The 15,042-nt window shown below is 42.3% G+C and overlaps 1 protein-coding gene across 1 annotated transcript in view; it reads right to left on the reverse strand.

Moving 5' to 3' along the window:
- LOC129776806 (homer protein homolog 2) overlaps positions 1-14,296 on the reverse strand; it is an 89,340-nt gene extending 75,044 nt beyond the window's left edge. The window contains exons 1-2 of the mRNA XM_055782669.1: positions 13,978-14,296; positions 12,628-12,784 (exon numbers count right to left, since the gene is read on the reverse strand). Coding sequence (XP_055638644.1) covers positions 12,628-12,784; positions 13,978-13,982 — 162 coding nt within the window. The 5' untranslated portion in view covers positions 13,983-14,296. The remainder of the gene's footprint in view (positions 1-12,627; positions 12,785-13,977) is intronic.
- Between the last annotated feature and the right edge of the window lie 746 nt (positions 14,297-15,042).

A 15,042-nucleotide genomic window follows, 5' to 3' on the forward strand; every position in this document is an offset into this window, starting at 1 on the left:
GAACCAAATGTGCTCTGTTCTGTAGGCGGGTTTTCTTATTGTCGTGAGCAGCATTGCAAGCCAACTCGAGCACTCCGCCGGCCGAAATTCTATAACCGCTATTAGGTATACTGGTGCTCCGGAACCAATCCGTTGATGCGATGTAATGTGAAAAGATGCCATACAACCACACTGATTTACGGCTTGAAAGAGAATGATATATTTTTCAGCGGATCCGCGCGTTTTGTACTTTAGCGATACACGCTCACAGGATAGAGACAAATCGGCAGACTCAGCCAGAGAGGCGAGTCCAACGAAACGAACGAATGAGCGTTAATAGGCAGCGATGGCAAAAAAATACATACCCCAATGTGCTTGCAACGTAGCACCCGTTTCCGTTAGCCATATTCTATTAGAATGCCAACATACCAAAGATGCTCGAGCCCGACACAATATAGGTCAGAGTCTCCGAGATATCCTCAGTAGAGACGAGACCCAAGAAACCAATCTTATTGCGTTTCTAAAAGAAACCGACTTCTTTGGTAAAATCTAAGTCGAAACATTAAATACTTTTGAAATTGTTCATTTATTACAGTTCGCCACTTCACGGTCATGTATGCGTGTTCATGTGTGTATATACATGTATGTACCTACATACATATATATACACGCATCTATTAATACATATTCTCACATATATATTCCATTTATTACATTACTTAACTGATTTCCTAACTTTACAGCCACACTCACTGTTCGGATTACGGAAAGAAATTCTTTGGATCAACTTCGCTGTTAGTAGATCAAAGCTACATTTTACATTTAGTTTCTCTTCCTCCTGCAATAGATTTTCTGCCTCGCAAGATTGCCTTTTATCTGCGAATCTTAACCCACGTGTTGTTCGTTTTAATCCGTTTTGTGTCCTGTCTTTATCATTTTAATTAGGTACAATATTCCAATTATGTATGAGATTACTCACGGCTGTAGTTCCACAAATTCACTAGTTATATCTATTATTTTAACTAGTATAATCAATTTAGGAATAACTTTATTTTAACATGTGATTTTTAAACACGTACTTTCCACCATGAACCTTTCATGTTTTTTGCCTATTTGACAATTGACTAGTCCGAGAGTCAGTTGTAGCTCGTTTTTCGACATGTCTACTATTTGACGTTTTAGTGTTTCTGTTTTCCGACGAGGCTGCTCGTGTTCCCTGCGGTGTTGTTTCTAACATATCCCCGGCCCGTAATCCTGGTTCGGTCCCCTGATCCAGTCCAGCGTTACCCTCGTCAATCTCCAACACCGCAAGCTTAGTTGTTGGCCGTCTATACACTCCGCTGCTGGTTCTTACCCAAGCCTGCCGAACCCTGCCGTCCTTTGACACTATCGGCTCGACCACGACTCCCCGAACCCATAACTTCCGGTTCTTACCGTCTACTACGTATACCAGGTCACCTATTTTTAACGGCTTTACTTCGCTGAACCACTTGCTCCGCTGGTTAATCATCGGCACGTACTCTTTCACCCACCGCTGCCACAACTGTTCAGCCAATTCTTGGGAACGATAATATGCATTGCGAATGGCCTCCGCCGAGTGAGGAGGTGGTGGAACCAGAAGCGGTTCATTTGGCGACACTCCTCGCAAGAAGTGGTTTGGGGTGATTGTATTGGAAGCTTCTTCGGCTACGTACACTAACGGACGAGAGTTCACCATATCTTCAGCTTCGATGATCGCTGTGTGGAGGATCTCGTCTGTGAGTTTCTTTCCATCGAGAATGACCACCAATGCCTCCTTTACCGTCCGTACGAGGCGTTCCCACGAGCCCCCCCATGTGGGGACTGGCAGGTGGAATGAACCTCCACTTCGTGCGTGCATCAGTGTAGGCGTCTGCGCATTCTTCTTCGATTACCCGAATGTTCTCGAAAATCTCCTTTCCGGCTGCCTTCAGATTGGTTCCGTTGTCCGACCAAAACTCGAGTGGCGTTCCTCTGCGACCCACGAATCTTCGAATCGCCATCAGGCAGGAAGCTGCTGTTAGGTCGCTGGCGACTTCGAGGTGTACCGCACGCATTACAAGGCATGTAAATAAGACCACCCAACGTTTTGGATGACTGCGGCCAGAGGATACCTCCACGGGTCCGAAATAATCCACCCCGGTATAGCAAAAGGCACGCTGGTATGGTGAAAGTCTTTGGTTTGGAAGCGGAGCCATTCTTGGTGTTCGCGGTTGATTTCGGTGCACTTTACACCACAAACAGCTACTCGCCACCTTCCGTACTGCAGCGTTGATATTTGGGATGAAGTACCGCTGACGCAGCTCATTCTTTACGGTTTCGCGAAAACCGTGCCCATATCGCTCGTGGAAATGGAGAATAATCTTTCTTGTAACCTCGTGGTCCCTCGGCAGGATGATTGGGAAGCGTAGTTCAAATGGTAACTCTTCGGCATCCCCGGTGCGGCCTTCCATCCGGATGACACCATCAGGGTCCAGCAATGGAGTTAACTTGTAGAGAGGACTGCCCTTTTCTAGAGGGTACCACTTTGCTGCTTGCCTTTGCTGATTTTTCGTGAGCACTTTGAGTTCGTCTCCGTATGTCTCTGCCTGAACAATTTTTATAAGAAAACATTCGGAACAACGAAATTCCTTCTGCTTCAGCGGTACGCGAACCATAGGGATGGAAACCGGGAGCAACACCTTCACTTGCGCCTGCGTCGGCTTAAGAGTCTCAATTGGCAAACCTTTCACCTTCCGCCTGCAGTTCGAGATGAATCTGAAGACACATGCCACCGTTCGGACTAATACGCTCCACTTTGAAATCCGCTTGACATCGACCAAAGGCTCCGGAACGGCAACATCGTGGAACAAGTAATACGCCCTAAGCTCCTCCGCAGTATTCGCTGAAGGTCTGGATTGCTGAGGCCAGTCTGCTTCATCCTGGTATAAGAAACATGGTCCCTTGAACCACACGCTTCCCGTGTCGAAACTCTGGTCACAGCTCCACTTCGTCAGCCTGTCAGCGACGTTATATTTAGTTGGCACCCATCGCCAATCTGTCAACCTGGTGAGGTCTAAAATCTCCCCTATACGGAATCCTACGAACGGTTTGTATTGCCGCTGGTCTGAACGAATCCACGAAAGGACCGTTTGGGAATCGGTCCAAAAGAACTTTCGTGATATTTTGATGCTGTGGCTGGCACACACCGTCTTCGCCAATCTCGCTCCCATAACAGCGGCTTGGAGCTCCAGCCGCGGAATCGTCAGTTGCTTCAACGGCGCCACCTTCGTTCGACTCATCACCAACGCACACCGAATTTCTTCTCCGATCGTCACCCGAAAATACGCCACGCAACCAATCGCTTTCTCGCTAGCATCGGTGAGTATATGAAGTTGGACATCGGTTAACTCATCCGATGAAGCGTCCCCGAAGTACGCCCTCGGAATTCTGGCTGCTTCGATCTCCGGTAGTAAGTTTATCCAACTCCTCCACTTGTTGTGCGATTCTTCTTCGATTGGTTCGTCCCACTCACAACCGGTCCTCCACAAATCCTGCACCAGTATTTTGCCCTGCACGGTGAATGGTGACAGGAATCCAATCGGGTCGTACATGGACATTATGTGGCTGAGGACGCTTCGTTTCGTGGGATGCTCATCATCAGTCATCCTAGGAGGAGCGGTGAACAGGAAAGCATCATTTGTCGTGTTCCAGGATACACCCAAGACGCGTTCGGCAACAGAGCTCTTGTCCTTGAAATGTACAGTAGGACCAACACATTCTTCTCCCATCTCACGTACAAATTGCTCCGAGTTGCTCACCCAATTTCTTATATGGAACCCACCGCGTGAGTGAATGACTTCACCTCCCTGGCCAGCTTTACCGCCTCCGCAATAGTATCGGCGCTGTCGTAGTAGTCATCTACGTAATGGCGGTTTGCAATGGCTGCTGCCGCTTCCGGGTACTGGCTGGCAAATTCACCTGCGTTCAAGTTTTTTATAAATTGTGCGGAACACGGCGAGCAGGTTGCCCCGAAAGTTGCAACATCCATGATGTAGACCTGAGGCTCAGGATCCGCTGAATCATTTCGGAACAGAAACCGTTGTGCATTTTTATCTTCTTTCCTGATTTTGATTTGGTGGTACATCTCTTTGATGTCACCACCGAAACCGTAGCGCCGTTCCCGGAAGCGACAGATGACCGATGAGAGCGAGATCAGCATATCTGGTCCCTTCAGCAATTCCGAGTTTAACGAGACACTTCGGACAGCAGCTGCAGCGTCCCATACAAGACGCACCTTTCCGGGTTTGCGTGGATTCTCCACAACGTTCAGTGGAAGGTACCACACTGTTGCCGGATCGGATTCGGACAGTTCCTCCTCGGTCGCTAGATGCGCGTACTGTTTCAACTGGTACTCCTTGACTTGTTGCCGTATCTTTTCTCGAAGCTGTGGTTTCTTCTCCAAGCGTCGTTCTAATGTCAGCAATCGCTGTTTTGCCATGTTGTAACTATCAGGAAAATTTCTCTCGTCCTTCCGCCAGAGCAGCCCTGTTTCGAAGTGATCGCCGACACGAATAGTGGTTGTACGCAGTATCTCTCGGGCTCGAAGGTCTTCTTCCGATTCTGGAACGCCAGTCGGAGATACACCTTGTTGTTCTAGATCATATTGGATTCGAAAGATGTCATGAAGTTCCTGATTGGTGACCTCTTCCGTCATATGAAAATTGACGTGTTGCATCAATGACGGGATCTGCTTCTCAGGCCCGTAAATTGTCCACCCTATCTTGCTTCTCACGCCAATCGGCTCACCGGGTCGACCGATCCGCGCTTCCAGCGGAGCGAACACGTGAAGGTTGTCCAGGCCGATTATAATCTTCGGATCTTCGAATTTTGAATCCGCTACCGGTAGATCACGCAGGTGAGCGTAGCGCTTCGTAAGTTCTTGAAAACGCACTTCCTGTTTCGGGAGCACCAGTTCGGAAACTGTGCGTGCTCCAAGCAGTAAAAGTTTTTTATCCGAGTCCCTTGCTGACAACATTAAATCGACTCGTCTGGATGCATCTTCGTACCTCTTCATATTGCCGGTCCACGACACAATTAATGGTTCTGGGGTCCCCTTTGCTTGGAGTTGGTTAGCGATCGTCTCCTCGATTAACGTAACTGACGAACCCTCATCTAGGAACGCCAGTGTGTCCACTGACTGGTCCCCTACCGAAAGCGATACTGGTACCATCCGGAAAATGATCGACCTATTGGAACGACTGTGAGTATTGCACTGCACTTCCAACGCCTGTACCGTCTCCTTGGTACGATGCAAAAGTGGATGATGGTACTCCTGACAATCTCCAACACTGCAACGCAGCTTGAAACTACAGCGGCTCTTTCCGTGATTATTGAGACATAGCACACAAAGCTTATGCTTTTCAATTACTTTCAGTCTGTCGGTGACGTTTAATTTTTTAAAGTCGTCACAAAATCTTACTTTGTGATCCGACCGTTTACACATCCAACATGGCTTGGCAGCTTTGTCACCATGTGGCCTTTCCACCTTGGGAGGGGCGGAATGCATATGAACGAATTCTCTCTTCTTTGCGCTCTTATTCCTTGGAAAGGATGACTCATTTAGCTCCAGTGCTGAGAACTCTGCGACCTCGGACACATCCGAGACGACACCGCTCATAAAGTCGGTGAACACACGAAGAGGAGTACCGTGGGAAAACCTTTTGAACCGCACCCAGTCAAGCTTGTAGTGTGGCGGCAGTTTGTCTACAAGTTCCTGGACCAACATTGGATTGTTTAAGTGGTCTGCCAGTCCGGCCGCTTCCGGGTGATCGCATAATTGTTTCACCGTAATTCCGAAGTGAAGGAAGGTCTCTAGCTTCTCGGCCTTTGGAGAAGGAGCTCTTCGAACCTTCATGAGAAGTGCTTTGAGGAGTTTTTCTGGTTTCCCGAAAAGATTTCGGAGATCACTTATCACTCCCGGAACTGATTCCGGTAGGATCAATCGACTTCTGACCGCCTCGAGGGCCTCTCCCAGAAGGCAGTCCTGCAGACGCTTGAGATTGTCCAGGTTGGTAAACCCGCAAGCTTTGGTCGTGTTTTCAAAGCTGCTGATGAACAGAGGCCATACCTCGGGCTCACCTTTGAAGACTGGAAGCTGTTTCGACATCACTTGGCGTGCAGCAAGCTGGTCTTGTGTCAACCGATGCCCCGGCCCGTATGACCTCTGCTCCCTCTGATTTAGTCGGGTTGGTTCTTGCGGTTGCTGAACGGGTTTCCCATCTTCTTCTGCTTCTCTTTCGCCTTCATCCGCGGAACTACTCTCCTCCTCTAACAATGCTTTCAGTCTTTCCATCTTGGACAGTTTCTTCTTGGTCGGTTGATTATCCACCTTCGTAATTGTGTTCTTTGGATAGGCTCCTCTGGGATCACCTTTCTCATCTGGAGATGATTTCTGCTCCTTCAACCAATTCTTCACCTTTTCATCGACTGGGGCTTCTGACCGTCTGTCTACTTCAAAGCCGCCGCCCACAGCACCATCCGCATCTGTCCATTTCTTAGCAGAGTTCTTCTTATTGATCTGGAACTGCTCACGTAGTGCATGCTGCTTTCGCAGGAATTCCTCTTCAGCAGCTAGGTTACGCTCCAGCATTTCCCTCTCCTCCAACAGCTGCTTCTCCCGTAGCTCTTGTTGTTGTCGGAACTCCTTTTCACGTAAATCTCTTTCTTGTTCCATACGCTTCTCTCGTAGAGTTTTCTCCATGACCAACCGTTTTTCACGGAGCTCCTTTTCTTCTTCCAGCTCCTTTTCCATCGCTGCCTGCTCCTCTTCCAGTTGCTTTATTGCCGAAATCACGCTCTTCACCGACCCGGCATCACTTTTCGATCCACTCTTTGTCTTGGATTTTGTTTTGGGCTTTTGAACCTGCAGCAGGTTCGCGCATTTCGGGCAACTCCAGGGCCTTTTCTTAATTTCATCATCGACTCCAGCACATCCGTAATGCACCCACAACTCACACTGACCACACTGGACCATATCATCAACAGTATCAGGTGCATCGCAGAGCAGACAATTCTTATCCGTAGAAGCATCCATTTTTGAGGTTATCCGTAAATCTTTGATTTTGTTCGGATTACGGAAAGAAATTCTTTGGATCAACTTCGCTGTTAGTAGATCAAAGCTACAAATATATATTTATTAATTAAATTCATATTTTTAATAGATTTACCCTTTTACATTTAGTTTCTCTTCCTCCTGCAATAGATTTTCTGCCTCGCAAGATTGCCTTTTATCTGCGAATCTTAACCCACGTGTTGTTCGTTTTAATCCGTTTTGTGTCCTGTCTTTATCATTTTAATTAGGTACAATATTCCAATTATGTATGAGATTACTCACGGCTGTAGTTCCACAAATTCACTAGTTATATCTATTATTTTAACTAGTATAATCAATTTAGGAATAACTTTATTTTAACTTGTGATTTTTAAACACGTACTTTCCACCATGAACCTTTCATGTTTTTTGCCTATTTGACAATTGACTAGTCCGAGAGTCAGTTGTAGCTCGTTTTTCGACATGTCTACTATTTGACGTTTTAGTGTTTCTGTTTTCCGACGAGGCTGCTCGTGTTCCCTGCGGTGTTGTTTCTAACACTCACCAAGGAGGATAAATTCATTAAATAAACCTCTCCATTTTTCAGCTCTACTAAATACCATTAAATTCAAAACCACTATATTTTATTATCTATTCAAACTGTATTTCATTTCATTTCACACCCACCCCACACCCTACTCCTCCCCTCTTTCCTACCCATACCACTCCCACCCCCTTCCACTCCTCTAATCCCACCCAAATCCTTTCCACTCCTTTCCTTCCCATCCTCCTGAGAAGGGCCTTTTTTTGTGTTTTTTTGTTTTTGGAACACGCCCTGCGCTTGGAGTCTAGGTCATTTGTGCTTCGTCACTGCTTCGGTCCTCGGATCAGTAAATATTTACTTTTCTTTACAGCATATATTAAATATCTTATGAAGCATAGGATCCCTTCCTACCTTCTTCTTTAACCGAGAGTCGAGCGGACAGATCTGATGAGTGTTTTTTTTTTGGTTTCCCTTTCGCCAGTCCCCTCTGGACTGGTTTTATTGTGGCCCTTCACTGGGCTAGAGGCGAATGAACTGCAAAGTTTAAAGCCTCTTAAAAACAAAGAAAGAAAGAAAGAAAAATACATTCATTGCGATTTGTTCGCTCGTTGGATTCACATGCAGGCTAAAAAGGGTCCTTTTCAGGATCACAAAATTATCTTTAATCTAAAGAGTTTATTGTTTTGTTATCTCTCGAAATCCCCATCTTGTTCAGCTAAACCTTTCTGTTTAGCGATTGCGTTTGCCACTCGCCACAGCTTTCACAGTTGGAAAATTTCTTCGCATCCAGCTTGTGACATATTGTACAGTAAATTACATTTAACGCGACGTGCCGAAGCACCGCTCAGTGTCGCATTGGAGGCGATTTTAACCTGTAATTGAACATTTGCGATGACAGTGGTACAGTGTCGACTTTCAATGTGGGGTCATAATTTGGACCCCGAACTCTATGTTTACAAAAATGTTCAACTAAATATGTCTCATTACAGGTACGTCAAATTAGCAAAATGTCGAGCTAAATGTAAATTACTGTACTTTCAATCTAGAAACAATTTAAGAATTGGTGAAAATTGAATAATCAGGAAAGTCCCCAACCATTAATAAGCTCAGCACAACTGCCAAATTCTCATACTCATCATATCCTGGCAAACAAATTATGAAAAAATCAATGTGTTGTGTTTTATTATTATTTGGATATTGTTTTAAATAGCATTGAACTGTATTTCGTAAACTCTTTTTTGAAAGGTTTAATGGCCCTGATAAGCGCCGTGTTTTATGGAATGGTTCCAATTTAGAAAACTTAGTACTCGTGGTTTTGAAAAAAAAAACCATTTCGAACGCCCTCGACGCCACCTTGTTCTGGATTTGCCACCAAAGCAGTTTGTATAAAGAACAAACGTTTTTCTTCTGCTACCTGCTGCCGTTTTGCGATTGCGTTTGCCACTCGCTGCAACTGCCTGTTGTCTTGATGTCCATCGAACCGAATGTGTTCTGTTCCGAATGCGAGTTTTCTTATCGTCGCGAGCAGCTTTGCCAGCTAACTCGATCACTTCGGCGGCCGAAACTATGTTGTGCGATTCACATAGCACGTTACGGAGAAGAACGTCTACGTTCCGTCAACGTCTCCACCAATTCACACATGCAGTCAATGCTTCCACCAGCACCGTCACGTCAAATGCCAAACGAATGATTTATTTAATTTTATTCATGGTGTCGCCACCTACAACAATTTTAAATTGCAATGCCCTCTTTCAAAACAGCATGCCTAGAATCAGTTCTAAATTTTGAAAAATTCAATGAGAATCATTGAATTCAATTATTTAAATGCTTAAACCCCGTAGTCCGACCCTTATGTAATAATAATAATAATTAGAATAATTCTTTCAACTTTTCAATGATTTTCACTCCGAAATTTGGAGCTAAGAGATATGTTGGCATAAAAAGTACAGTAAGTTACTTATAAAGCGATATGCTGAGGCATCACTCAGTGTCGCATTGGAGTCGGTTTTGACCAGTATTTGGACATTTGCGACTGGTGGCGACTTTCAATGTGGGGCCATAATTTGGGCCCCGAACTCAATGTTTACAAAAATGTACAACTAGAGGTAAAAATGTCTAATTAAACGTGTTGCATCACAGATCTGTTCAATTAGCTTAATGTCGATGTAGATGTAAATTACTGTATAACCAAATCAAAACAAAAGCCGAGACACAAGCCCAGACAAAAACCAAACGAGCCGTCCGTCTCCGTCAATTATTCTTTTCTACAAACCCTGCCGGTCGTTTTCGTTGAACGTATGCTGACGGGTCGTTACGTTGCTGGTGTATGTGAATGTTTTCATGAGAATTGCATGGTAGAATCATTGACGTATCGTGACGTGACGGGACGTGAACGTGACGTGTATGTTGTATGTGAATCGCACTTATAACGCCGGCTAGGTGGACTGGCGCACTGGTACTAACGCGCTCGGCCTAGCTACCCTTGCGGAGCAATTGGCGGATACACATACGGGGAACTGGAGACCAACACGGTTCGAGCGGGATTTTGCCTTTCCTTTCATTTTTCCTCCTTTGCCATGTCCAACCATGGCTGCTTGTGTTGGTTTGTTGATCTGATGTGATGCGAAACGATGTGGTGTACGGTTTCGATGAGAATGATCGTTACGGCAGCGGAGCGGGGATTTTTAAGCTGACTGGCTGGCTCGAGAATTACGCATGTGTGAGACAGCGACCAATGTTTCGTTCATATTTTTTCTTTTTCCTTTCCAATCGTGCTTCATTCTATTTCGCTGCTGCTCTGGCTGCCCGTTTTGGTCGGTACGATTTTAGGAGGACAAAATGGACCAATCAGAAATGGGCACATAGTGCATTTGGACAATGCTTGATATTTCACAATTATTCAATTATTTATCTCAAGAAAAATGAAATGTTATTCGTTATGATAGATGTGTAGATATATTTCCTATCAATTCATGCAAAAACCTTTGCGATCTATTGAGAAATGCTGGAGTTATAAGCGTTCCAAATCTTGCATTTTTTCCTACTTGTTCAGTGCCTAGATTTTCATTTCACCCCCTATATCTTCCGGTTAGACGTAGTCCTACGTCAAAAATCAGCCTTCCACAGTCGAGTCTCAGCCTATATACAGTAATCATCCGGTACCTGAACCAGAAAGGAAGCCTAGTTATCGACATCCACGTTCTAACTGGACCGGCATGTGAAATGTCAAACTAAATCGAGGGGAACTTCAACGAATTGTTTGATTCGCGATGATAGTGAAATTGAATAAACAAAAGGTTTCCACTGGAAGTTTTGCATTGATTACGACAACAGGTATGATATATAATTTGGGGAAATAATTTTTCTATAATTTAATCAATTTTTTGTTATGCGAAAATAATGTCATTTTTGTAACATCTAAAATTATATTCGAATACCCATCACAGCAAACTTTCAAATTGAATATGACGTCAATTGTTTACAAAACCAAAGACCAGTTAGAGAGCAGTCCAGTTAAATCAGGTTCAGTTATCGAATGATTACTGTAAATATTTTTTCTGTAACTGAAATTCATATGCATAGACAGCAAATTCAAAAGCTCTCGCATTCTTCTTTGTTTCGAGGATTGACAATACACGGATGCACCAAGTCAGATCAAACAAGTGAATGACGCAATCGTCATGTAGATCGCATTATCAATAGCATTTAATTATCTCAAATGAAATGTATAAACCATAGCCATATTATGCTATCATAGGGTTTTTGACGTAGAACTACGTCTTTCAGGAAGGGTGCCAAATCAGAAAACAGGTCACGTTTTTATGAAATAAAGTTAAGCTTAATAACTATTTTCACTGTGAACGAATTCTCATGATTTGCATACCAATCGAATTGGAAATTATCTAAGATTTGTTTGATATGCTATACATTAAAATTCGCTAATCTCTAAACAGTTTAAATTCATGAAAACTGGAAGAATTTCCTTTCCCCATACATTTGTTCTGTCGATTTGTGTGCTAAACATACCCGTATTTCGAATGCTTATAACTCTAACATTTCTTAGTAGATCGGAAAGATGTTTGCATTAATTGATAGGAAATATTTCTACGCGTATCACAATTGACGAAATGTTGTTTTTCATGAGATGAAGAATTGCATAACTGCAGAATGTCATCCGTTATCCAAACGCCCTAACTGCCAAGTTTTGATTGGCCCGATTTACGGTTTCCCCAACACAGACTTCAAAATCTATGTACCTGTGGAAATCCGCTTTGCAACTATACATGCAAGTTGTGGGTATTTTGCTCCCACCGAGCTGTGTTTCCCTAACACAGACTTCAAAATCAATGTGCCTGGGTGAATCCGCTTTGTCAAAATATGCAAGTCGGGGTTATTTTTGTTCCTACCGAGCTGTGTTTCCCTAACACGGACCTCAAAATTAATGTGCCTGATGGAACCCGCTTTGCAAATACATGCAAGTTGGGGGTATTTTTTGTGTTGAGTACTTTTGTACTTGCTTGGCGTTGTGCAGACCGGAATATGTTTTCCTTAAACCGCACGTTTAAGTTGAGAAGCCTAGGAAAATCGTCATTATACCTTACTGTTGAATGTTGTGGGGATCGATTCCACTTCAAGCGGAATATAGAAACAAAAGAGTTTATAGTTTGTGATCGGATATCTGAGTGGCAATGGGAAATTATGGTGCGGGTTAGCAGCGCTGTTCAATCGTAAATGTAATATATTAATATATTATATATCGAATATGTAAATCTACAGTTTGGTAGCGATATTCATTATATTCTCTATCAGTTTACCAGGCCAGGCCTATCAGTTTGAAATCATTCGAAAAATTTTTTACTACTGAAGTAGTAACATCAAAATAAAACTAAAATAATATTCGAAGTGGTAAACAAATGGATTGCATAATAAAATTGCGTACTTCTACGTCGGAAATGCGGTCGTGTCTTAGATACAACCTCTTACAATTTTTTGTTCACTTATATCTATGAGTTACCTTACTTCCTTCCACGCTAATAATGCGGTATAGATTTCTAGACGAGTCATAGAAAAAGCTGACGGAAATCGCCTTGGAACTAGCCGTAATCCATGTTCTTTTAGTTTTCGGATCAATGTGAAATACATGTGCATTACAGGAGAAAATAGGTTGCTCCCTGGAAATATATAAACATAGTATTTTGAGAATTTCATATTTTTTTCTTGTTTTCGATACATTATAATTGAACACTCTAAACAACCACACATTCAGTTTGTTTTACTATTCGAAATTGGAGATATTTTCATGATTTCTGTCCACCAATTTTAGGAAGGTTTATTCCACTTGATTCAATTATTGAGATATAGACTTTTTGCAGATGACATGGTATTGTGATTTTTTGTTATAATACATTACTTCATTGTGTTTTTTTTTCCCCATAATCCAAATGCATTGGACTGTATTAAACTTCAAAGCGAATTTCAGTGAATACGGCCAAAACTCGGGGAAATACATCCATCTTTCATCACATTCCAAATCGGAAGAGAAGAGAAGATTCAGAGGATACCTAAATTTCTCCGGGTATTCTTCGTAGTCAATAAATGCCTTTTTATGTAATTCTGCTTACTATTGGAGGCATGGTCATGAAGTATGTTCTATCTAAAACTGCTTCCTGTATTTATCTTGTGATCTCTGTAAAACAAAAAAAACTGTATAACAGAATTGCATACATTTGAAGAAACAATTTTCTAAAGACGAACGAATAGAAAGATTCAAAGTCTCCGGAAATACGAAAAAGAATTTTCATAGCGATTTCAAGTGTCGTATACCTATTCAGATTTTTTCCTAACAGCATTTATGTTTATAATTTAAGAAATTATTATGAAAATGTTAAGAAGAGGCCACTCAGATATTGATTATCCAAAAAACATGTAAACTTTTACGCGCGTTTGAGAAAACATAGTAAACAATATACTGCTACACCGAAGATCTTAGTTGTTTTTTGAAGTATTTTAGAATTTTCAAGCCTATAGAACCATTCCAAAATTGCAAAAACATTTCTTACAATGTCAAATAATCAATCGAATCAACATTCCACAAAATTATGAAGGATTTCACAAAACTTCCAATTTTATGCAGAACGTTTAGGTGTTTTTAAGCGAAGATCTAGTTTATTACAGCAAACAATTTTAACAAAAATAGAGAGCACGCAGAAGACGTTTAACATGCCAAACTCGCTGATCTGAAAATATGAATATTTCCATTGAAATGGGTGGAGCGATGAAGGAAAACTGTATTGAAGTTTTGTAAAAATAAAAAGTGATATTCTATATTTCTCTGCACTACGTCACGATACATTGATTAACTTACCCCATATTAGCAATCTTTGTTGCGAATAATTATCTACACATTTAAATAACGACAAATAAATGTTTGCCAAATTCGATGCACAATATCAATCTCTGTACATTAACAAACTCATGTATGTATTTGATAGAATGCAATTTTTAATCGTATAACACGTTCTTATATTACACTTCAAATCATCAGTATCTTATGATTCACAATATGCGTGAAAACTTTTTCTGTTTGTAAAGAATTTTTCTTCACTACACTTTTTGCTCAAAAAGATTCAATATTTCAATGATCAAGTTTGATAACTCATTGATGTGTGAATTCTTTCAATGAACAGGGATGCCATATTGTGTTCAACTATTTTATGACACTGATGACACTCAAAGTGCCATTCACACTCAACGCACCACCAACAAAACGAAACCAACGTCAGGTGTTCTTCCATACAAATTTTATAGCAATATTCCCCCTTTAAAATTCATTTTAAAAATGGTGCTAGGCGTTTGTCACAGCCGGGTGCTATGATTGATGCTAGGATCTTTAGCAAAATCTCAAGCAGAACTGTCAGTGGGATACCCAATTCATGGGAAAACAAAGGGAAAATGTCAGTGGGATACTCGATATGTTGGCTCCTGTCAGTTCAATAGAGGTTCTCTAAAGACGTCACCCACCTGGTTTGTCATGACTGACACGAATATTGACGTCATTGTATGATGCTTTTAATGCAAATTTAATTTATAGTTGCATCAATACTAAAACTGTTAATAACTCGATGGGAACCCACTCTAACTTATTTTCGAGCGGTTATCGGTCCGATGCCGACCGAGCGCCATAAAGTGCAAGCAGCACTGCCTACAGCTTCAGATATAAATATTCGCGATAACGTGTACTGAGCGAAACGGCATCACTGCAGAATTTGCCTTCTCTCTTTCTCACTAAGCTGTCATTGGAAACACAACAGAGAATGTATCGAGAATTAGAGGTGGGCAAAACGGTTCACCTTAATGAACTGTTCAGTGACCAACCGTTCACTTAAGTGAACTAGTTCTTTTGAGCAGTTCACTCATTCTTTTGTACAGT

The sequence above is a fragment of the Toxorhynchites rutilus genome, chromosome 3, assembly GCF_029784135.1.
Source record: "Toxorhynchites rutilus septentrionalis strain SRP chromosome 3, ASM2978413v1, whole genome shotgun sequence".
NCBI classification, from domain to species: domain Eukaryota; kingdom Metazoa; phylum Arthropoda; class Insecta; order Diptera; family Culicidae; genus Toxorhynchites; species Toxorhynchites rutilus.